The sequence below is a fragment of the Echiichthys vipera genome (assembly GCF_963691815.1).
Source record: "Echiichthys vipera genome assembly, chromosome: 7".
In the NCBI taxonomy this organism is placed as follows: domain Eukaryota; kingdom Metazoa; phylum Chordata; class Actinopteri; order Perciformes; family Trachinidae; genus Echiichthys; species Echiichthys vipera.
In genome coordinates, this window is record NC_139832.1 from 9,411,567 (window position 1) to 9,436,752 (window position 25,186).

The following is a 25,186-nucleotide window of genomic DNA, read 5'->3' on the forward strand; positions in this document are numbered from 1 at the left end:
CACTATTTCTCAGCTGGAAACTATTTATTAACCATCGAGCCCAGGGCTACTACATATATGAAAATATATTTTTCAAGTGGTTAAAACTATATAGGCCTACTCAGAACACTTCTAATTTTGTCTGATGTCTTCATGTTGCTATATTTTGGTGTTTATTCTAAAATATAAATTACTAAATCGAATTACAAACAGACTTCTGATGTTCCACCTGCAACACATGAATGGAGAATTGGGGAAATACTGTAAAAAGTAACACCAACGTGACTGGCCTGCACTTGTCACAAGTCATAATAAGTGACTCGACGCTATATGCCTGCTTTCTGCCAGTGACTCAGAAAATATACTGCTGCCTGAAGCGAGGTCATGACTGGAGGGAGGGAAAATTCATCCTTTGATGCACAACATCAGATAGATTCAGATAGATATAGATATCCACTATGACTAAAAAAAAACAAGATTTACAACATAAGTCCTGTCTGCTTCAAGAGATAACATAACTAACTCAGCCAAGAGTTTCAGTCTCACTCGCTTCCTCAAACATTGAAGGTGGTCATGGAATTATTATCATGTTTTATTGTAGAAAATGAATCTCCCTAACAAAAATAAATGAACTAATAACAGTATTACATTCTTAATAATATGTGGGTCCATAAAAAAGTATATATATAAATGTTTCAGTCCATTGTTTGGACACCACAGTGGCAAATGTGTGACTCGACCTTTTAGACGAGAACATACCATCAGGTGGCGCAAAGGGATATGTGACGAATTTTTAATATTAAAGTCATTAATTTATTTACATGGCGAAAGGGAAGAGGGAGCATCCTCTTTGGGGACGGGGATAGATCATATAATAGCATTTATTAGGTCCATTTCAGTTCAACACGGCGAAATGTGCCGATGACAGGATCTGTAGCGCAGTCTGAGGAGAAATTTAACTGATTAATAAGGCAGACGCACAGTGAATCCGCTGAGTGTTTATCCCGGTCACTGAGTCCGTCTTTCTGGAGAGCGATTTTAGATTTTCACGATTTACTGACTAAATCCCCCCTGAAGATGGAGTTTGGGGAAAGGAAGAGGAGGAGGAAGTCACAGAGCTTTAAACTGGTCACGGATGAAGGTAAGGCTGCTGAATTAATGCAAGACCTTGCAAGACGCGCGTCTGTGTCTGGGTGTTTGTCTGGCGCTGTGTGCCAGCAGTGACGACTCTGTAAACAAAAGCGATGGCCACGACAATGCCCACGATCTGTGTCTCGATTTTAACCAACAGCTTACTCTGATAAGTCTTAGTCTGCATGGAAAACCTCCCCGGACATCAGTCTCGACATAGATTCAAAAATGAATTAAAATTATATAACAAATAATGCAAAATCTGAAAAGATGTCTCATTCTGAACGTGCACCTTAAATTGTTCACTTTCTGCTGAAGCTATACACCTCCCCTAAGCCACCTCTCTTGGCTACACTTCTTCATAGCACCTACAGGTGGTGGTTTCTGCATGGGATGGGAGGAGGGTTCGGCTTTGGTTGACATCACGGCTCCTATCAGCCTGCACATACACTGTAAACGGCCTAGACACCATTCTGCAACTGTCTGTCACACAGGGCATATTGTGAAATGAAGTTTTAATGTCATCACAGCTGTTAAAACCAAACCTTACACTTTCTCTCACAGATTTTGCTCCTTCATACATGATGAATTCCAGCAGCAAAGAAGTCAATGGGGAACCTAAGGATACTGCTGTGCCTGAGGGTATGTGTGGGTTAATTTCTATGATATATAGGTAGATCTCACTCATTATAACGACACCCTTCTCTCTCTCAACATAGTTTGGCTGGGGGATGAGGGTGTGGAGATCAAGAGGCAAATCACAGGAATGATGAGGCTTCTGAGTGATAAGACCGGCAGGGTATATCAGCGTGTGGTAACAGAGCAGGGCAGCTTAACACAGGAGCCCCAGGATAGACATCTGACCTGGGTTCATCAGCCTGCGTCGTCATCTCTTGTATTAGAGGACCACCAGAGCACCAGCTGGAACCCTGCAGGGGACCCAGGGCCTTCACCTTCATCCATGTCCACCCCCATCGTCAACGGTCCAGGCTGTGGACAGTACAGCACCCGCTCCAAAGCCCTGAGGATCCTCAACAATACCAAGGATCTGATCAAAATGAACGATGCTAACGGTAGAGTACAAAAGCAGGTTTAAAGGGGAAGGAAATGGTTTCTAGAGCTGAATACCAATCAATTAATGTAGAAAGAAGCAAGACAGTCAAACACTCATAGACACACATACACACACTTTGTTATCAATGCCAAAGCAAGAAAGCACATTGCAACCGTATGTGTATGCATGTTTAAGTAGACAATCAGTGACAACATACGACTGATTTTTCCCAGCAGATGTTCTCCCTCCTGCTGTACCAGAAGCCCCCTGCTGTATGTGTAACTGTAAGGGCACCTTGCAGGCTATTTTGCAGGAACTGCGTACCATGAGGAGGCTCATGCAGACTCAAAAAGGTCAGTAGATAAACACAAACACTCACACTGTGAGAAAGATAAATGATAATGTGATACCGTCTTTTTAGCATCCTTAAGACAGGAACAGGTGGCATCACCAGGCCCGGCTCCTCGCTGTAGGCCCCGCAAGAGGAGGCCAATCTATAAAGTGGCACCACTGACTGTGTCTAGTACTAGAAGAGCTTCTCTTGCCCCTCTTGAGGCATCACCACTTATGTCTGCATCTGCGGAATCTGGAAAGAGGGAGGAATGTGAGCAAGAGCAAGGCTCATCTACACCCAACAGTCATCCTGTCTCCTCTGAGGTTTCTGTGCTGCCAACTCAGAGCAATCCAGTAACTGTCGACAACAGACACAATCCTCTCCTGAACCAGCAAAGGGAACCCCAGTCGTTAGAGGTAATCTGCATGTCAATGTAAATGTTCCCATGGGGTTTTTGTGCTTAATTGGGAGCTAAAATTATTTTTATTATTTCAGTGTACTGTACTGCCAGTGAAACAGTACTGATGAATTTTAACTTAATCTTGCTGAAGAATTTATTGTCAAAATGTTTTTAAATGTATGTATACTTTATTACACTGAGATAAAAATATGATACCCTTTTCTACCTTAGCTCAACCTAACACATTAGAATTGGCAGGGAGAAATACACGTGTTGAATTCATCCAACTATATAATGCTGCTTTCATTTTCTCCCAGAATTTTATGAAGGTACAGAACTAAGTTATAAAACGTTCTCTCTTTGGCATGTTTGACTGATTTGAAATTTTCCCCTGACCTCTTTGGCTCTCAAATGCTAACTTTAGGGGGACATGATATATAGCTTACCGTATATATACAGTATATATATATATATATACACAACAGTTCATGACAGCGACTTTGCAGTTCCTGTATTCTCTCTTTTTCTTTACTAAAACAGTGAATTCATCTAATGTTTGCAATTTATCATTTCCATCACACTTCACACATCACAGCATGTGCTGTTTGATTCTTTTTCAGTCTGAGGTGCGGCTTGCAGAGGATCATGATGTGTATATCTCAAAGGCTCAGCTAGACTCCATTCTGGTCAACTATACACGCTCTGGCAGCCTGCTGTTCCGGAAACTGGTGCACCATCGATATGTTTTTTTAAGAGTCTTTTGATTGTGTGACTTTGCAGTCATGGGGTATCACTGGTTACTCACATTTGATTAACAACAAAAACAACAATCTAATAATTTACTTCACTGAATAAGCTTTACATTCAGAAAAGGCTCAATAATGTTTTAACATGGAGAAACTATGTGTTCAGGTGTGTGCCTTCTTTGACGATACCACGCTGGCTAACTCTTTGCCAAATGGTAAAAGGAAGAGAGGGCTCAATGATAACCGTAAGGGCTTGGACCAGAACATTGTGGGTGCGATTAAAGGTAAGATGTGAATTAGTCTCTGTGTGCTAGAGTCCAACAGTATGACACAGTAATGAAATAATTATCTCATCTCATCTCATCTTCAACCTCTTATCCGGGGTCGGGTCGCGGGGGCAGCAGCTTTAGTAGTCTATTACTTCCCTTTCCCGGGCCACATTAACCAGCTCTAACTGGGGGATTCCAAGGTGTTCCCAGGCCAGTGTGGAGATATAGTCTCTCCACCTGGTCCTGGGTCTTCCCCAAGGCCTCCTCCCAGCTGGACGTGCCTGGAACACCTCCCTAGAGAGGCGCCCAGGGTTGATCCTTACTAGATGCCCGAACCACCTCAACTGGCTCCTTTCAATGCAAAGGAGCAGCGGCTCTACTCCGAGTTCCTCACGGATGGCTGAACTTCTGCCCCTCTCTCTAAGGGAGACTCCAGCCACCCTCCTGAGATAACCCATTTCGGCCGCTTGTACCCGCGACCTCGTTCTTTCGGTCATGAAATAATTAATTAAAAATAATATAGTTGTTGTGTGAAATGTGTCCAGTGTTTACAGAGAAATACTGCACTGAGCACAGAATAGAGAAGTTGCCCGGGCCGAGAGACTGGGTTCAGATCCTTCAAGATCAGATCAAACTTGCCAGGAGGAGGCTGAAAAGAGGTACTGGTAGAGAGTCTGCTGCTAAGTTCCCCCCCCTATTTTCTTCCTTTTGTTGACAAAGCTTACTGTATACGTTTACATATATTATTTTATCAAGTATTATGATTATGATTAGAGAGCACTGTTAAAGGAAGTTAACTTATTTAGATTAAAGTAGTTAGTTTACTAGTTAAGTTAATTATAAAGTAACCAGTCAAAGAGAAGGCCTTCTGTGAATACATCAGGTAAACCTTGTTTGTCCTTTGACTCCTCAGATGCTGCAGAAGCAGAAGTCTTAAATGGACCTTCCACAAGTATGAACCTCATGTTGAAATGTTCACACATACAGGCAATGAAAAGACACTCACACACACACACACACCCACACACACAAACACACACACACACACACACACACACACACACACACACACACACACACACACACACACACACACACGTACATCTGTGTTTGCACCTGCAGGCCTTATATCATTACTCAATCTCACAACATCTTTCCATCAGCCCCTCTCTGAGCCCATCATGTCTTTAACTTTCCCCATTTCACTGTCACAACGCACACACAAACTAGTGTTGTTGGTCACTCATCAGCTCATATGTCTTTGTCACGCTGTTTCTGTGACATCTGACATTTGCACACAGCTTCCCAAAATGTCAGCTAATTATCTTCACACCATGTATCTATCTTCTTTTCAAAGGATGAGTGCCCGTACAAAATCCACCAAATGTGTGACATTTGTATTTTACATGCACACACAAATGTACTGAGGCTTTTGTGGTAGTGATATTTTATATTTTAAGGTTATTCCTTCTTTCCTGCCTTTATAGGCTGCGACTATAACAAGCCTGCAAGTGTGGAGGGGACGGTGTTGAACATAACCGGCTGATTCGAGGGCTACCACAATGGCCTTACAGCAGATTTGTTTGTCTTCATTTTTTTCTAACTTGATGCGGTTTGCCACTTTATAAATTTCCTTTGCAGCTGTAATCTGCTCTGTGTTATGGAAAAAGGATTTAACCTGAATGAAAAAATAGTCCTAAATGAAAAAGAAGCCTGCTTGATAATATTCCACACACAAACACACACACACGCTCCACTTTTTATGGTCTTTCAGACATTTTACTTGACTGATACTGGGATCTGGCATTTTATGCCAATAGACACTACAGTGGTTAAAAAAAGTCAGATTATTTTCATGTTAAGAAGTGACTTACTGTTTACATTATAGGTTACAGCTTTAACTTGCCTCTCACGTGTCATTATTGAGTCACAAGTTTTAAACAAGACAAAGTACTGTACCGGTATAGCATTCATATATTTTGAACAAATAACTTTTTACGGAAAGTTTTCCATCAGGGATTGTGCCTTTTAAGTGACCAGTACTTCATCGAGTGTGATGTGCAATGCATTAGCCTTGTTAAAACATTAGCCTATATCCGAAAGTAAATATCTGATGTGTTTTTGGTCACAGCAAAATCAAATTAAAATGGCTTTAACTGGTTGAAAATTACAAAATATTGCTAATACTATTCCATGAGTCTTTTTCATCTTCTGTTCATTAGCTTATTCGGATATCTAGGCCATGCATATCTGTTGTGCTACTGTCGTAATATTGTGATGGAATAACAATTCTCTTTAATTTTTCCGCTTACTGTGCATATGAAATTAATAATTGTTTCCACCATTAAATATGGTTTTGTGGCCATTTTGTCTTTGAGTGTGTACTTTTTAATATGCTAGAAGATTAAAAACAAAAGAAAATCAGGGGAAAAAAACGTACAATTGCTGGATTTCTTTCTGATACACATTGGTACCTCAATAAACATTATAGTTTTGTTCTAATGTGTAAAATAAATAAATAGATAAACACACACACTGTAACAAAATATTTGTTGCAACATTAACATCATCGTATCAAAAGATACAAATTCACAAATGTAAGTTTATAAGCCTCAGCCTTTGTTGAGTACCCCCACTTCCAGCCAGCCAACGTTATGTTGTTGAGGGTGCAATTGGAGGGAAAACAGTAAATTAAAGGTACACTCCATTGTAGAGATTTTGTTGCCAGACTCCAGAGCTCATTAAAGGGGATGTTAAAGCCACCACTGCACAGGCTGAGGACCCTTTGCTATCTCGCGAGGTCCTCTTTGTATTATAAACCGTATATTGTTTTATGAAGACAAAACGTGATCCCTATCGTATATGCAACAACATACATTTAATTATACGTGAAAGCTTTATCTTTTCGACGTCTAGTTCCGAGTTAAAATACAAATGTGTCGGACTTTTCGTCAGGCTTTCTCGGAGGACGCCTGATTCTAGCCCCAATGCATTCTGGTGCTGTCCCCGCTCTTCTGTCGGGATCCACCGCTAACGTGAAGCTGGTAAGAATAAACTGGACATAGCAATTAAAGGGGAAATGTTACAAGAATATAACTCCGCTTTGGTCCTAAAATCGCATTTAGGACAATTGTAAACACTCATACTGCACCATAGCATCACAAACATTGCACAAGTAGCCTGTTTAGGGCGGTTTTTATTGATACGAACTCTGATGTTGCACACATCGCATGGCGAGGGACAGGAAAGGGTTAATTTTTTCCGCCGCCGACATTTTTATTCGGCGCTCTGTACGGCAACTTTTCAACTTACACGGGGAACGAGCTGGCACTATGTTTCCGCTACTATGGGTTACATTTAAGCTGTAGTGTGTGTTTGTGTGTGTGTGTGTGTGTGTTTTAAATGACGTACAGTCCGCAAACAGGCACACTCGGATCTTTTGTTACACAGAGCTGCTTAATGCTCATCACCTCATGCACCGATCACCGTTTGCAAGCGAGAGCTAACGTTAGCATGCAAACAGAAACTGTCTTTCCAGCAAAACAGACACAAGCGTGAAAGATGTGGCTGTCCCTTTCTGCTCATTTGGGGGCCCTAGTAGTTTATAATCGGATACTCTGGACTGGTCAGGCACTCATATTGTTAAGCCAGTGGTGCCTCAGGGTTGAATGAACTTAGAAGCATTTTGCCTCTTGAACACTCCCACTGTGTACAAACCGACCAAGGGCCCCTTCAGCAACGTACAGCAGTTTAATCAATAAACTAGGGTTATACTTTACCAGTAACTCGTCTGACTCATCCACCAGCTGGCCAAGTGTTTCCTATTTTTGATTAACCCGAAAGTATACAGAGTTGATCAGTTTGCACAAGTTCATTGTGGGTTTTTGTTTGTTTCCAGTGGTGGATTTGTACACAGAGGTTTTTCAAGAGTTTTGAATGCCTTGTAAGACTTAACAACATTTACTTTCCTGATTTAACTGACAGGATTTAATTAATGTTGTGCCAAAATGCACCCTCCCCCCTTAATTTATCCAATGTCAATGCCATTTTACAAACTAAAACATTTAAAGTCTTAGCAGAGGGCTTTTATGACATTTTAACTAGCTTTTCCCCAACATTGTAAATTATATAGACTGAATGATTAACTTATAAACCAAGATGGATTGACAGTAGAAATGATTGTTAGTTGCAGCCCTAAAATAATAATATCGAGCTACACAAAGGTACTGAGTTGTGATTCACTTGAAATGATCAGATGCACAAAGGAGCACATTTGTGGATATCACATGAGTGATTTGGCATTTTAATGCAGTGTATGAACTGAGGTTTATGTTATTATTTCTTATTATTATTATTTAAGTCTACACAAATGAACATGATTTTCTCCCTGCCCTTGTGACACCCAAACAATGCTTTTTAATCACCAATTTTGTTGTTTGTCTCAGTCATTGATGTGGTTCTAGTGGTGAAGACCCAGAGCTTCTACAGACATGTCCGTGAGGGAGTCTTTTAACCCCGAAAGCTATGAGCTGGACAAGAACTTCAGACTCACACGCTTTGCCGAGCTCAAGGGCACAGGCTGCAAGGTTGGCATTCCTTAAAATCCAAAATCTGCCTTGGATGCATTATTATCTTTTGCACAGTCATACAAATAATAAGCATTCTGCTACATAATGAATATGATTTAATAATGGTTATTGTCTTTGGTCACAGGTACCCCAAGATGTGTTACAGAAACTGCTAGAAACCCTACAAGAGAACCACTATCAAGAGGATGAACAGTTCCTGGGGGCAGTTATGCCCCGATTAGGTAAATATGAGCTTCATATAGCACTAAAATAACAACAAATACGATTCAAAGTGCTTTTGCAAACAACAGTAGCTGTTCTAACCACACAAACCACAACTCATGAAACGCTAAATATACAGTATAGTACAATAAATGATTAAGGTGAAGGCTTCACAAGGTGTGACAAGCGTTCTCCTCTGTGGTGAAAAAACAGATATGCGGTGACATTGAAGACTAGGTGCTGTATTATATGTAAGCAGTGACAAATGGTCAGACAATATTGACTCCAATTTAGTGAGAGAGCAAGAAATGCATCAGAGTACAAAACACTGAATTGCTTTAAAGTTGTTTAGTAAATTCTGGCCCTCCGTTATGAGATAGACATGCAACCAGTGTAGACTCACTAAAACGAGAGTAATTTGATCCTTTCCTTTTCCTTTAAAGCTGAGCAGTCAAATTCTGCTCTTTCCTTAAGATGTTGTATGTATAGTACCAAATGATAAACCTCTTCAAAATATCACATACAGAGCTCTTTTATTTTTGAAGGCATAGGAATGGACACCTGTGTGATCCCCCTCAGACATGGAGGCCTTTCTTTGGTCCAGACAACAGATTACATCTACCCTATTGTGGATGACCCCTACATGATGGTATGGATATTCTTTATTATGGGTATTACTTTTCCCCAACCGTGTATCTATTTATTAAAGGAAGGATGACACTGTTATAATCCTTTGTCTGTATTATTGGGTCTGACATAGGCCTACTTTACACACCAACTCCTGATTTGCTTAATTTTCAGTATTTCTATTTTCTAGGGAAGAATTGCTTGTGCCAATGTTCTAAGTGACCTGTACGCCATGGGAGTGACAGAGTGTGACAACATGTTGATGCTTCTCGGAGTCAGCAACAAAATGTCAGAGAAGGTAAGAGGCATGTCAGTTGACGCGTTCACTTTTGGATCAAATAACTGCAAAGAAGCAATCAATTAAACCATAAAAATGCATGTTACTCAACAGTTATTAAAGACTGTGTTGAGAGAGATATTAATGATCTATCTTTTTTTTCTGTTGGACTCTTTCTCTGCTCTGAATTTCCTGGGGTCTTTAAAGGAGAGAGACAAAGTTATGCCACTGATCATCCAGGGATTCAAGGACGCATCGGAGGAGGCAGGCACATCTGTAACAGGAGGACAGACGGTACTCAACCCCTGGGTGGTGATGGGAGGAGTTGCTACGACAGTCTGTCAACCCAATGAATTTATCATGTAGGAATGAGTACTGCATATTTTCTTATATATATATATTAAATATATATATATATATATATATATATATATTATAATAATAATTATGTTGTGATAATGATTTGTCTGACATTTCTCAGGCCAGACAATGCAGTGCCAGGAGACGTGTTAGTGTTGACCAAGCCGCTTGGAACACAAGTGGCCGTTGCAGTACACCAGTGGCTAGACATTGTAAGTCCATCTGCTAATTCACAAATATTTTTTCTTCAGCACTAATTGTTTTAGGATACACACTAATGACATTAGCTGTATGGGTTTTTTTTGTTTGTATCTCTCAGCCTGAGAAATGGAACAAAATCAAGCTGGTGGTAACCCAGGAGGATGTAGAGCTGGCCTACCATGAAGCCATGATGAACATGGCTCGGCTCAACAGGACAGGTAAAACCTCTATGAATATGTCCAAATCATTAATTCCCACTCAAAACTGCTTTAATCAGTTATTCGGGGTGTTAATCTGGGCATCACTGCATCAGCTGTTGGGCAGAGAGAAACGGAGGGGGCATTTTTTTGTAAACAGAATTATCCTCTGCTTATACTGTAATAATGCAAAAAAACGAAACAACATTCTGGGATAACTTCAAAATACTTAAAGATAATGTTCTTTTCTATGTACCCAAATTATTTAAAAAAGACTGGTTATTTGCTTGCTATCAAGATGGCACATAATGTTTGGCCCGACAGTCTTTGTGATTGTTAGCACTAGATCATATCTCTCTCTCTCTCTCTCTCTTGTAGCGGCTGGTCTCATGCACACCTTCAACGCTCACGCAGCCACCGACATCACAGGGTTTGGCATCCTTGGCCACGCTCAGACATTGGCACGGCAACAACGAAGTGAGGTGTCATTTGTCATCCACAACCTCCCAGTTCTCGCCAAGATGGCCGCTGTGTCAAAGGCTTGTGGAAACATGTTTGGACTTATGCACGGCACCTGCCCTGAAACATCAGGTGTGTGTGTGTGTGTGCGTGTGTGTGTGCGTGCGTGTGTGCGTGCGTGCGTGCGTGCGTGCGTGCGTGTGCGCGCTGCTCTGTTATTTTCTTTCCTCATTTACCATTGCATATTTTGAATGTTTTGAAAAATACAAATAACAAAATGCCCAACATAGAAAAACAGCAGTGGAAGGCTGATGCATGTTCTGGAGGCCACAACAACAAAGACTCAGTCATCCCTGCTGCATTTGAGACCCCTGTGACTAACAAAATCTCCTTTTCTTTATAGGAGGCCTGCTTATCTGTCTGCCTCGGGAGCAGGCTGCCCGCTTCTGTGCCGAGATCAAATCCCCAAAATACGGCGAGGGCCACCAAGCGTGGATTATCGGAATTGTAGAAAAAGGAAACCGCACTGCTCGCATCATTGACAAGCCACGGATCATAGAGGTGGCACCACAGGCAGCCACGCAGAATGTCAACCCAACTCCTGGTGCAACTTCTTAATCCTCCTTTGCTGCAACATAGACCGGAAACCCCAAAGCTCTGCCGAGTTTTAGACTCATAAACTACAAAACCATTCTAGAGTGTTGAAATATATACACAAAATAGTATGTACACAGAAAAGACTGGTTTGGCGTGTATCTACATTTACAAAAACAGCCCCACACAGTGGCCCGAGGGGGCATGTCTTCACCCAGTGGACTCGACCTGCAGTATCTCCATGATAAAAAATAGGTAAGAATTAGAGCATACTTAAAATCCATTTGCCTTTCATGTATGTTGTGTTCTGTTGTTAAATGTGTGTGATTGGCAGGCAGCTTCTGATGCGGGAGTTATGATGATGAAGACGATAATGTGATACTGTTGATTCATTTTGAATCTTAGGAAGTCTGGTGTCTGTTGCTTCTCTGGGTCTTTTAAATGGCTCTCATCATGTTTGTCCATTCACTTTGTACAGTTATAAAGCCTAGTTTTAGTTCTTTACTGTAACTGATGCCTTGAAAGAAAGAGTGTGACCAGAATTGCTTGTTGTTGTTTTTATTACTTTGACTTTTTGTATTATCCCCACCTCAACTAATAAATATTCAAATAGAAGATGGTGCATAAAAACTGCAGATTGATTTTTTTTATTTTTACATGCAACAATTGATGTTGCTTCATTGTGCATTGACCTGAGTCAGAGAATTGTGGTGATGAAAAGTCTGCATACCCCTCAGGAGATGAACCTTCTACCATCTGCATTTCCAATATGTCCTCATATTTAAGGTAATATGGTGTGTAGAGTTTGCATTATTTGGTCATGCAATTGTGCAACTGTTAAAAGCAGTCCGAGTTGCACTCTATTCAGTGAGTTTGTGGCCTTTGTTCAAGATCTGGTGCATTTAGTTTTGCTCTCCATGTTGCTCCGAGCAGTCTGACTTACTGTTGCGAAGCTTTCAGCTGATCAAAATCCAGATTGTTTTTGTTTATCCTTATAGCCTGGATCAATCTGGAAGGCCTGTGTAAATGTTCATATAAATAACAAGAACAACAAAATATGACCTCCACCATACCTCTCAAAATAAACTTCTCTTTTAATAGATTGTTTTACTGTGTCTGTTTTTGATTTATTAAAAGTGTTTATACGAGTGTTTAGATTTGTAAAAGAAAATTAAAATAATCAGTTACAGTGTGATGAATGTTGTGATTCGTACGATTACATTTTAATTGCACGACAGGTGATGTGAGCTAGGGATTAGCGGTTGCAGATGATGGACGGTGATGTGAGCTGTATGTAACAGATGTATAATGAACTTATATTCTGATCAAAGATGACAACTTCAAGTGAACAGCAATTTATAAATACTGGCATGTAACCAAGCGTTTATAGCTCTAAACTTACTGAGTTCTTTACAAGTTCCATATGCACAAACCATAGACCATATATAAAGAGTATTCATATTTATTACATTGCATTAGCTTTATATACAGTCTATGGCATATACTGACAAAAAGGAGGAAGAAACAACAATTGCAAAAACAGAATTAAAGATTGCATCTTTCCCTCAGCACCAAAACAACACACTCTGGAAGGTTTCATATAAAATAGAAATAAATTAGAGGATTAAAAACCATTCTGTTAGTCTGACTGAGTGGAATGACAAACTCCTATAATGTGACCCACCAGAAAAGCAAAAAGATCATAAGTGCAGTCAGTGACCAGAACATTGTTTTCATGAATGATGCATGACAAAGACTCGCAGGTTGTCTGGGAGTCAGTCCAGCATACCACTTCACTGTTATATGTGCTTTTTCCCATTTTCCACCTGTGCAGGCTTTGTGTGCTCCACCATCTTATCATTTTCAGGCTTGAAAAGTGCTTGGATATCCAGCATGGCCTTACAAATGTGCTGACCAAACCGGCATGAGTCCTGCAGGTCACCCAAAAAGGCAGAAACAGAGATATACAGAAAGGGTGTTGAATTTTGAGAGATAGCACCAACAGTATACAGGTTGATAGATAATATGCATTGCTTTAATGTTGTGCTCTTACTGTGTTAGGGCTGGAGAACTTGCTGGAGATGTGGAATGTGATGAGATTTTCCCCAACAATGATATAAGAGACACCATAACCATCATCAGCCACCTGGTGGTAGACAAGAGGTGTTACTGTTCAAAACGCTTCCAGATCAGGACGACAGGGTGAAACGTTACGACTATGTAACTTGTGCGCATCTCCAAAATAAAACAATGTAACTCACTGGGCCAAACCCACCACCAGCACCCACATATTTAGGGAACTTGTTGATGTCAACTAAGTTGAGCTGCTGCTGTGGAGTCTGGCTGGTAGACAACTTCCAGGGCTCTGAAAGCACCTATGAGCAAATGCATTGAATGTTAGGGTAGATAAGGGACGTTGTATGGGTAGGTTAAGAGAAAAAATGGGAATCAGAAACCACAAAATGTTGAGATGATAGATGATAACAGTTCTAACCTTCTTAAGGAATGGCGAGTCGATACCAAGGTATTTGGACACTATGTAGAGACAGAAGAGGTGACGGTCGATACCAGAACCAGTCATGGCCAGACGATACATGTTTTGATGTTTATCTGCTGCCTTCCGAAACAGGGCAAGTCTTTGGGCATTCTGATCATAAAAACATATGACATTATCATCGTATCAAAGTTTCCTTATTCCCGTTTATGCAAGTGTCAATTTAACCCAGCCAGAACATCAGAGAGTTCAGAGTCCAGGGTACTGATATGCAGAGACACATTGCCTCTAGGTCCTGGTGACCAAGTCCTAAACAGCACAATATGACCTCTCACAGCGAGACCTTTCCAACTTACAGCAGGTGTAGATACACCATGTCTCTGATTGTGAATTTGTAAGCCAGATAACACACATCTGATACCAGTTATGTCCAAAGTCTAACTGATCTGCAAAGACAAAATATAAATATTTACTACAATAAAGGATTTTAATGTCTTTAACTCTGCTGGACCCACCTGTGAATCCACTACAAATGCATATTGCGAAATTAACCATCATTCAAATTCAACACACCTCTTTGGTTCTATGTGTGTTCCTGATTTATTTGAAGAGTTTCTGTGTGTGTGTGGTTGTGTTCTGCTTACTGTTGCACTCGCATCCTTCATGGCTCTGACGAATGCAACGGCCTCAGATGTGCAGGAGCGTACCGTCTCTGTCCGACCGTCTCTGAACATACGAGTCATTGATGACTCGTACGTCAGACAGAACGATCCCTGATCCTAAAAAGCAGATGAATTCAACTCACTAAGTGATGGTGGATGATATAATCAAACTTTCAAAAGACAACAGTGAGCAATAATGTCACGATGATGGCAGCCTTACCCTGAACTGTGCCAGCTGGAGCGCCAGCTGAATAAAGGCATCAGGGCTAGTCCTGCACTTCTTGATGAGTCCTTTCCCAAACTCATTAAACAGATAGCCATGAAAGTCCACGTCATCAGCTATCTGCTTGGCTGACAGGTATGAAGTCTCAATAATGTCTTGGCACTAAGGGAGGAAAAAAACAGAAAGATATTCTGATGAACTTGGGGATGAAAACACAGCTAATACAGCAAATACTATTAAACACAATTCAAACAGGTCAATGGCAATAAATGATGTAAAGATCCCATATTGAAAAAGTGAGATTTTTGTCTTTTGTGATTATGAAGCAGTTCAAGGTGCTCTATAAATACTGTAAAAGTATCATAGCACAGATGTGCGCAGATGCAAAATACCTGAAAATGCTGACCAATCTGATCTAGGCTTTTTTGTGAGGGGGATTTTAAGAGGGCGAATACAGGTATATTCAGACAAAAAATAATGTTCTTCTGAAATTGAGCATGTAAAACATGTTCTAGTAAAAACACAGTATGAACCTTTAAATGAGCATAATACATCCCCTTTAAAGATCTACTGTACCTCCTTTGGAATCTGCCACTGTAGTCGAGTGGGATAAGGCAGGCCTTTGTTCACATCCCCTTTACAGTGTCCCTCCTCTGTGTAGCCAAGATGGAAGCAGTCTGTTGCAAGGACATACTACACAACAGGAAATGCTGGCTGCAGTCATCTGCCGACTTTGAATCATTGTTTTGAAATACAATATCAGCACACATTTTATACCTCCCACATGTGTCCTACAATTGGTGCATCGGCCCAAGAATGTTCAGCATTTACCCCCATTTTTCCATTTGGATAGGAGACCAAGGTAAAAGACTTGTCAAACCACCTAACCACCAAAAAGAAAGAACAAAGTTGTTTGTATTAGCGAAACAAATCAATTCTAACCAATGCTGCAGCCAATAGCAGAGCACTTCCCTTCCCAGAGGACTTTTCCGCCTACCTGTCGTAACATTTTCCATGAAGCAGGGATTTGGCGTAACTGTCAAGGGATTTGGTCTTCGCGGGGTCATAACCTTGCGGCTCCTCATCTAGTGCCAGGAAGAAGGCCGCTGACTCAATGGCATCCAGGGACACTTTGTTTCCTCCCTGGTTAAAATATTTAATCCGCGCCCGAGCCCATGGAACTCTAGAAGGGGATGTCAGGGTAATACAGTTTTTTTTATTTTGTGTGTGCATGTGCATATGTGTCCTGTGCATGTGTGTGTGTGTGATTGAAGACCTGTTTCCTGCAGTCAGGGCAGCTAATTTCAGTTCTCCTGGCCGGGGTTCTGATGTATCATTGAGGATCCTTTGAAACTGTGTCTCAAGTTCACTGGGTAAGAGGTGGCGCCCTCCAGTGTACAGCCACACTTGGAAGAAACGACCCTTGTGGTAGACAACCAGGTGCTTACGGTCAGTCAGGTGCTGAACAATATCTGCAGGGAAGGGTCAACAAGAAAAGGAATCATGTGTGGACACAGGACGAAACAAGAGGAAAGCTGAAGATAGCTAATCTCAAAGATGAAATACTAGACTATATAGAAATATAAGCAACCGCCAAAATGCTTATGTACAGTTTTTCCCACATCCCTAATCCTGAGAACCTGCAGTATAGTTGTCAGTGGGTAAATCCGCACTGGAGCACATTGGGCTGGGGGATGAAACTTTCAATCTAGCTGCACTTCTGTTCATACCTCAATTAGTGAAAGTCAGTTAGACAAAGTAGCAGCTGATGTGCTATGACATCAATTTTCAATCCAGGTCAGCCTGATGCATGTGATTTACTCTTTAGGATGTACGGACCAGTTGTTCACCTGTTTCGATCCCAGGGATGCGGGTGGTGTTAAATATCCTTTCCATCTGAGTCGAACACATAGGAACGGTCCCCAAAGCCCTCAGCTAAGAAGAAAAAAGAAAAAGCAAGCATCACAGAGAAGAACTAGAGACCATCTTGCAATGGGATCACACTAGGCGCAACGTCAAATCAGGCCACGGGCGTAAAGTGGGGGACAATGGCCTCTTCCTATCTCCCTACTTCTGATGTTGCTCGGACCACACCTATCTTTGAACTCTGCCTTCATTTTGATCCCAACTACACACCAGTTTAGAAAAGAGTGGTAGTAAAGTCGTGGCAAATATTACCGGCGCATGTTCACCACGTTCCAGTTTGCGTCTGTACTGCAGCATGGCATGAACCACATTCCCTGCCCGTGCAGCTTGTCGGTGTGTTGGGGTCACGTACAGGAGGTCCTAATACATTCACCACAGAGACAAAGCAGACACATTCAGTCAACAGAAATCAGAGCACAATACAAAAAAAATCACTAAAAGAGACATATTCCAAACATTTGATAACAATTATTAATATTATTAATAACTATTTAGGTCATTTAGCAAGGTAATGGGTCGAGAACTAGAGGATTTTTTTATTTCGTACCTCTCCTGAACAATTATTATATTTTTTGTACTCATTTCCCACCTTTAAACTGTATCAATATGATTTTAAAAAAATAACGTTACTAATACACTCCACTGGTATAACCTAGTGACAGTTTATCTTACCATTATATAGAAGTTACTGTTCACCATGATAGGACTCCTGCCCCTGAGGTAGATGTACTCTTCCCACCAGTCACTTACCTAGAGAAGGTAACACATTATTACTGTATAACATTATGATTCAATTGAATTTGAGTTCCCATGTTGCATAACTTGTAAACACTACTCACATAATTGGTTTCCCACCAGGATTTTAGAATAAGGTATCTCTGCAGCTGTGCTGCTTTGGAATCTTTAAAGTCATTGGCCAAACTCTCCATTTGGTTATACTGCTTACTGTCCAGCAGAGGACGGACTGACTCCAGGTACTGTGGAGGAAACATGTTGTGTGTTGTCAGGACAAAGAAGCTGTGTTATGTAGAAACACAGCTGATATAGAACAGCTGAGATACACACAGAGGAAACCGGGAAGACAGCCAGCAAAAGCTTTCTCAGGGTGCAGGAAGGAAGCTAGAACAGTAGATGGTGGTACAGTTGAACTATGTCTGTATGTTCTAACAAGCTACATTCACCAAAAAGTATTCATTGTGCATGTTTAGTGAAAGTGCTAGATAGGTTAGATGTAAAAGTTACACATGTGGTATTGCTCAAGGCATAACATGACAAATGGTGAAATTTAGAAACAACATAAAAACATGCATGCATCTAGTGTGTTTCCATGTTGTTTATTTCAAGAAGCCCCATTCACTTGGGTGTTTGTGGTCATGGAAGGTAATTTCAGTGTAATTTCATACCCTGTGAATTGTATCATCCACGCTGGGCACAGGGAGCCTGGGTAAGGAGGCCTGGAAACTGTAGAGCAGCGGCCTGCGCCCAGAGAACATCTTCACCAGGCTCTGGTAACAAACAAATAACACCCAGGACATCATTCTATAGGATACATAATGACCCTTTATAACAGATTTGAACAAGAATCAACCATATTCTCTGCACTGACACTTAATAGATGGGGTACTGGAAGCAAGACAATTTAATGGCAAACATCATAAGATTAAAGATTCAGACAGAGCGAGTGAGAGACAGAAGGACACACTTACCAGCCACACTTTGGTACATGTGCTCATTTTTCCATGGGATTCAAAAATCCACCCGTGGTAGGAGAGTAGAGCTTTGAGAGTGTATCTCAAAAGGTAGATGAGGAACAGCCATAGTCCAGTGGCAAACAGGATGGCACCCAGCACCGCTCGGGTCTGCACTGACATATAGTCTCTGCTCAGGAAAGGCACAACACTGCCTCTGTCAGCAATAGAGTATGAAATCAAAAAGAAAAACAGGGGAAGACAAAATTATGGTTGCACAAGATTTCTGACCTGTGTGGTAGGTTTTCCTTGATTGCATCAATCATTCCTAGAGAGGGGTCCATGCGGATGTACAAGGAACTCATCATGGCGATCACAATTATCAGCCAACTGGATGGACTGGCAGGATAGACTCCAGCCAGTACACCGTTCTGTAGATGAAAGGAAACAAGATTCAATATTATCTTATTCTTCTGTTCAGATGATGAATGAATGAATGAATGAAAATGCACAGCTATTGGAAATACCGTCATTAAATTATACACTCAAAGGCATGTTTGTAATCTTACTGAGTGACTACACACAAATCAAAGCTAGATTGGAAGGGTTAGCATTTGTACCTTGAATTGAATGGCTCGCTTCCTCCATGCTGTCGCTGCAGACAGGTAGATGTTTTTGATGACCTCCTGACTCAGTTTAAGGTCCACACCATCTGGGCGCACGGTGAACTGGAAGCCCACCGCCTGATGGGCCTCAGCCATTTCTGAATATTACTAACATGGAAATCAAAGGGATTTTAAGTCAGGATTCTGACTATAATAATATATTGAAAAGGAATAAAATGTTTCAGGGAAAGATATGGGTCCTGATGGAAACATTTACAACTGTTTCCATACATTAGTTTGTACTATCAACACATATTTCAGAATTCTGAAATAGAAAAAATGGATTACATCAACTTTTAAGTTCATGTTAACGTCTTCTTAATGTCATCCAAGTCATAATTTAAATATTGCATATCTTTTAGAATTTAAAGATAAAAATGCACGCGCACTCTTATTCCCATCAATTCCCCATGGGAAGAATCCTGCTGCACAGATACAAATTTCCATTGAGTCATGCATCAGTTTTTAGAATTATTATCATGCCAAAGCTAAGAGTGGTGTAAGGTCTGTTTTGTCTTTTTTAAATTTATTTATTTTTTACTAATTATAACATAAAAAGTAACAAAAACTGGTAGACTTTAACAGTGGGGACGTTATTAGGAGGAAAGTTGCACCGTCTATAGTGTTAGCCCCTATTAGCGATAGGAAATGCCACTTGATATGGGATTCACAAATATCACGGAAAATATATATGTATTATAAAGTTGGAAGTGTTCATTCACTGTCTGTTAAGTGTAACATCCTTGTCGAATTCTGAACCAAAATATTTGGAGTGCATAAATCACTCCATGTAATGATCAGTGCGACTGGTCTAGGATTTCTTTTTCCATGTCATATGACTGAACAGTCATTAAGTGGGACAAAGTTCAACGGCCAGATATAGCAGTACACCGGCTGAGCATGTGCCAAACCTCAGATGGACATGAAAATATAAACACAGAGTGCGACCAACAGAAGAATGCTAGACCCTGTGTTATTACACAACACTGTAAAATCTATCGGACTGTTTGAAGGTGAGCCTCTATTTTTACTGAACAACTACAACCACTACTCTTGACTGTGTCATTGAACTTCCCCATTATGATGATTTTTACATGCGTGGCTTAAAACAACAAAAAACAACACACTAAGAGATTCCAATAATTTAGCATTTTTACCCTAACCTATTGTGCTCTTATGTTATTAAAACAAGGAGTTACATATCAAGTAGTAATAATATCAAGCAGAAAAAGCTAATTAGCTACAGCTAACACAACAACATGCAGAATTGAATACGTACGAGTTATAAATCAAAGATAGGCCCATACTTTACCTGTCCGAACAGTCAGTTTTATCTGCTCAGTTAAAGTAAAGCTGTGACTTTGGTTTGTGTCAGGCAGTGAAATTCCTCGGTGCTCAGGCTTGTATACTCAGTGTGACTCCAGTGCCCTTGGTGTGGTTTTCCTCAGGTAGTGAGATCAGAGCTGTCCTCTCCTGTGCTTTCCAACCCTCCCTCTCTCCCCCTTCACTAACACCACTCTCTCTCTCCCCCTCTCTGCCTGTTCCTCTCCCTCCCATGACATGCTTCTTTTTGTAACAAGACACCAAACATAGAGAGGGCCTAACCTCGTGTGCCTTGAGGTCTCTGCTATGTAACTGAATCTGCTGTAGTCCTGGTTTTGGATGTAAATGAGAGCAATGGGACGTTTCCTTGTCAAAGCCTGAGAGGTCAAGCAGTAGCCTATTTAACTGTGATGATAAAAATATAGTAGTGTGATAAGAAGTCAAGCGCCATGACTTTGCCTCAATGAGAGGGTTACAAGATGGGACCTAAAAATATATGACAAACCAGGTTCAGGTCATACCATCACAACTTAAAACGAACAACAAACTTCTAAAAATAATCAAAGGGAGACATCATACTCCAGTCTGAGATCAGGTTCTACATTTCAGGATACTCTGTGTATATCCTTATTTGGTAATATCTTTATCAACTAAAATAAATCCCATTTAGATTTTAATTCTCACATACAAGAGAGAAGTTCTGACAAAGTTGGGAAATTCTCAATATGTAACACAGTGCTTTTAGGTATAAGTCTAAATGTAATCTTCAATCACAAGGTAGCTTTAAAGTACAGGACTGACATTTTAAACACAAGAGATGATGATAATCCAGGGGTTTTATCTCCGTATGTTTGAGAAATAATTAAAGGGATAGTCCTGAATTGGGGCTGTATGAGGAACCGTTGATAGTCCATAGTGTATTCCCCACTGTAGATGGTGGTCAGCACTAACCTGACTCTCGCCTGATGAATTTCGTTCCGCCTTGCTTCTGTCTTGGCTCTAGCAAGGCGGAATGAAATTTATCTGGCGAGAGTCAGGTTAGGTCACCACGACCCCAGTTTGGAGAGTCAGGATGGAGGACAGGCATGGCAGCTAAGAAATGTACTGTTGTGGATGGGGCAGCAGCTAAATATATTTTAGCCACCTAAAAAAGGCCAACCTAAATAAAAAGAACAATATAATTTCAAGTTTATCTCATATTTAGAATATTTTCACAGCTTGACCTTGCTGTCACACAGCCCAGTTTAAGTTTACGTGGGGAAAACTGAAGCTGTATTTATGCTCTTCTCAAAGCCACTAGACTCCATTGACAAAAACAGTCATTTCATCACAGAAACAAGGGAGCTACTGCTGTACTGCTGCCTTGCTCGGTTAGGTAATAAAATACTATGGATGAGTACCTCATACAACCCCACTTCACAAAACTACCTTTAAGCACTACTACACTCAGCCACAAAAACATTTACAAAATATGTGCGGCATAGCAAAGAAGCTAACTACAACATTAAAAGTGAAGATAAAAGACAGCTTCATAGCGGGTGGGGATGGGTAAAGGAGGGAGACATGTGAAGGAGAGAGTTTGGAGATCCATCCTCGCAACAGTGTTGTGCTCTATACTTGGCATCAGGACCTGGTCCCCTACAATCGTTCCCTGTCCTGCTAATGCCACTTTCTCAACCCTGTGCACCTAAAAAGGATTAAAAAAAAAGAGATTTTGACTTATATGTGAGGAAGAAGGAGTTTCTTTTCATCAACACTGTCTCAATGTCTTTCGTACCTGTCCCCATCTCTGTGACTGCACACAGAATGATGTCACCACATTCTCTGAGTTGTTCCCACCAATCACAAGCAGCCTGTCAGTGGCACCCAGGAAGTAAAGGGTAGGGAGGTCTGCATTTGCTCTTGTAAGGGTGGGAAGCAGTTCAGACCAGGAGTCTAAGTGACAGAGAAGCACCACCATTTATACATCCACATTAGCGTGTTAAAAAGTCACCTAAATTGCAGCTTCCTGGACTGTAAAAAACAAACAAACAAACAAAAAAACATTCCTCTTGCTAATCAGGACTTCGCTGCTCTGCCTTACCTTGCCTTGTGTTGTACTGCAGCAGCAGTTTCTCTCCAGTCCTCTGGATGCTCCCTAACACATAGAGACAGTGTCCAAGGCTGGTGGCAAGGGGTAGGTCATAAGACAAGGACATGGTGAACTGGAAGTCAGTGAGTGGCAGTGAGGAGACAAACCTGAAGCAGAGATGATATTCAGTTATGAATACACCAACAAATAATTAAAAGATGCTTTTCTGAGGGGAAACATATCATTTAGAAAAATATTTTTTCAGTGTCAATCTAACAGCCTACCAGCTGGACTACACTGATAAAGAGGACACAAACCTCCATGTGTCCTCCCACGGATCATAGCATTCTACAGCTGTATAAAGAGCTGTGCTGGAGTCTGGGGTCACCAATGAGTCCAAGTACCAGCCTCCCACAGCGTAAATACGTCCTTCACAGGCCACTGCACTGAAGTGCCTCCTGTGCTGTGGACGCAACAGATGGCAACAGTTTTTCATTAGTGTTATATAAATGAGTGTGGAAGGCAAGAGGCGTTTTATTTTGGGTAAGAAATAGTGATCATCAGCTTGATTCACAAGCTAGAAGAATGTCTCACCTTAATTAGAGGAGCTGTAGCGGCCCACGTATGAGTAAAGGGATTATACCTTAAGGACGCCATCTTGAACTCCCAGCCCCTCTTCATACGCTGCCTGTAGCCTCCTATTATGTACAAGTAGTTATACAGGACCACTGTAGTGAAACACCACTTATCAGCCCTGAAAGGAAGCTCTGTCAATGGATACCAATCGCCCCTGTCCTCTGACCCTTTCAGGACAAAGATATGTCGGGCACGTTCTGTTTCTGGGTCGTTCCAAGAAGTCAGGTTCTCTTTCCTAAGGCTGCAGAGACGCCTGTCTCCTTGTTCCCTCAGGTGGACAACTTCATCCTTCTCTGCATTGTTCAGACACCTGAGGGGTAAATCAGTTTCAGAGACAAGAAAGAAACATGCAGTCAACTCTGTTCGTGTAGATTTCAGTCCAAATATTTCATGTTATGTAATTATACCATTACACGATGCATACATGATGAGGTGAGGCACCTCCAGCAGGTTTCTACTCAGGTAGGTGAACACTGTCATCTTCAGCTCCACACAGCAGATGTCCTGAGCCAGACTTAGGTAAGACAAACAGTTACCTGGGCTGAGTTTATCTGCGAGGACTGACAGGCACTTTGAGAGGAAGGCCTCAGCCAGGAGATAGCTGCTGACCTCCACAGTTGGAAAGGGAGAGACCAAGAGATGGTAGGTTGGTTTTGGGATGAAACATAGCACTGAAGGAAAACAAATGTCCGATAGCAACATGGAGATATGAAGTTCGCCTACCTGGATGTGTGTGCCCAACTCATCCTGAGGGACCTTAAACTTGTGATGAAAGGAGAACTCAAGGAGGTTGTGGAAGACAGAGGATGGCATATGGTCCAGGTGGATGAGGCCCTCTGAGGTCTCTCTCATTCTGGATTTGGACAGGGCTCGGAAGTACTCGCTGCACTCTGAGAGTCTCCCAATGTCCACCTTAAAATTGAATTATTAAACCAAAATGTGTGCAGTCTCCAGTAATTTTTAGATTAACCTGTACAGTTGGGAGAATGGTGTTTTGTTTTATACTTACATGGAATGCACATGTGCTGGTTTGGACTGTAACCATGGTTTCGTCTCCATCTCCAGCATGATACGTGCAAAGTTCCTCATTTGTTTTCCAATCTTCGGAGTCTGCTTTGCCTGATCCTTTGTCTGTAACACCTGGGGATGCTATCCGATTTTTGACTGCTGGAAAAGCTCCCCAAATTCTTGTCAGAACACATTTCAGCCATAAGCTTATCCATTCTAGTAGTATCATAAAATATTGACTGAGAGGATTCATCTCATCGACAGAATGATGTTTGCATCCAAGTTTAGCACATTATACCAGTTTTCATACTGCTTTTGTAATTTGGCAATAACATATGGTACTGAAATCAGACATTGTGAGTGAAGCTGCAAGTTCTCCAAATAAGGGAAAACGAGTCCCCTGAAGAATTCCAAGCAGCCACTGCAATGGAAAAATAGTGGACTGAACAGTTTAGTCCATGTACCACCGACTCGTCTCCTTCTCCCCGCTATAGCTCTCACTGTCACATGCTCTTTGACACCACAAATACAGCTGAGAGCAAAGATTTAAGACCACATGCCAACAGAAACAGCTTGTTAAACAAAGTAGTTCAGTGCACCAGAAGGCAAAATCTTCAACTTCAAAAGTCCTGCTCACTCTGCGATAGATCCGTTCGATTCAGACGTGTCCCTCATTCTTTGAGCAGTGCAGATCTTTCTTGTTGGTCTATTCTTGGCACATGGTGTTGGGACTGTAAACTCTAGGAGGAAACATGGTTGCATTCCCTCTGGCACTCACAGTGGAGAGCTGCAGAGCAACAGAAGTATGGAAGGCAAACACTCAGCGGAAACACAGACACACTAAAATGAAATTTGCTTGTGCTTAAACTCCACTACCTTAATGAAAGGCACATATGTGGTTGATATCACCCCCATTAGGTGTACGGTATGTCTTTTTTAAATATAACACACACACACACACATATATATTCAAAATTCTTATTGTTGGTTAATGTTTAAACAGTTAATCATTATCCCTAACTGTGACATCAAAACCACAGTAACTAAAGTCCTGCCAGCTTGTTTACAGGCA

At 41.2% G+C, this 25,186-nt stretch overlaps 4 protein-coding genes across 4 annotated transcripts; 2 read left to right on the forward strand and 2 right to left on the reverse strand.

Moving 5' to 3' along the window:
* Window positions 1-995: 995 nt before the first annotated feature.
* bend7 (BEN domain containing 7) lies at window positions 996-5,459 on the forward strand (the record flags this gene model as incomplete). Its single annotated transcript, XM_083917480.1, has 10 exons — window positions 996-1,120; window positions 1,675-1,752; window positions 1,830-2,183; window positions 2,401-2,517; window positions 2,586-2,914; window positions 3,519-3,626; window positions 3,811-3,928; window positions 4,459-4,572; window positions 4,827-4,865; window positions 5,401-5,459. Exons 1-10 carry the CDS (start codon window positions 1,057-1,059, stop codon window positions 5,457-5,459), a joined length of 1,380 nt encoding a protein of 459 aa, XP_083773606.1. The 5' UTR covers window positions 996-1,056.
* Window positions 5,460-8,247: 2,788 nt separating this feature from the next.
* On the forward strand, window positions 8,248-11,902 carry sephs1 (selenophosphate synthetase 1). Its single transcript, XM_083917481.1, has 9 exons — window positions 8,248-8,499; window positions 8,627-8,723; window positions 9,249-9,352; window positions 9,521-9,628; window positions 9,815-9,969; window positions 10,089-10,179; window positions 10,287-10,386; window positions 10,744-10,956; window positions 11,228-11,902. Exons 1-9 carry the CDS (start codon window positions 8,404-8,406, stop codon window positions 11,440-11,442), a joined length of 1,179 nt encoding a protein of 392 aa, XP_083773607.1. The 5' UTR covers window positions 8,248-8,403; the 3' UTR covers window positions 11,443-11,902.
* Window positions 11,903-12,062: 160 nt separating this feature from the next.
* Window positions 12,063-20,559, reverse strand: cpt1b (carnitine palmitoyltransferase 1B (muscle)). Its single transcript, XM_083917475.1, has 19 exons — window positions 20,389-20,559; window positions 19,032-19,184; window positions 18,703-18,842; window positions 18,430-18,601; window positions 18,127-18,228; window positions 17,563-17,700; window positions 17,396-17,473; window positions 16,976-17,083; window positions 16,648-16,732; window positions 16,074-16,269; window positions 15,795-15,980; window positions 15,575-15,680; window positions 15,374-15,490; window positions 14,795-14,959; window positions 14,557-14,691; window positions 13,913-14,065; window positions 13,680-13,793; window positions 13,472-13,564; window positions 12,063-13,349 (listed from the first exon to the last, which is right to left on the reverse strand). The coding sequence occupies exons 2-19, from the start codon at window positions 19,170-19,172 to the stop codon at window positions 13,218-13,220; spliced, it is 2,361 nt and encodes a 786-aa protein (XP_083773601.1). The 5' UTR covers window positions 19,173-19,184; window positions 20,389-20,559; the 3' UTR covers window positions 12,063-13,217.
* A 58-nt stretch (window positions 20,560-20,617) lies between these two features.
* On the reverse strand, window positions 20,618-24,773 carry LOC310949877 (kelch repeat and BTB domain-containing protein 13). The gene is made up of 8 exons (XM_083917476.1): window positions 24,116-24,773; window positions 23,830-24,018; window positions 23,531-23,715; window positions 23,065-23,416; window positions 22,788-22,933; window positions 22,483-22,637; window positions 22,177-22,334; window positions 20,618-22,086 (listed from the first exon to the last, which is right to left on the reverse strand). The coding sequence occupies exons 1-8, from the start codon at window positions 24,365-24,367 to the stop codon at window positions 21,904-21,906; spliced, it is 1,620 nt and encodes a 539-aa protein (XP_083773602.1). The 5' UTR covers window positions 24,368-24,773; the 3' UTR covers window positions 20,618-21,903.
* Between the last annotated feature and the right edge of the window lie 413 nt (window positions 24,774-25,186).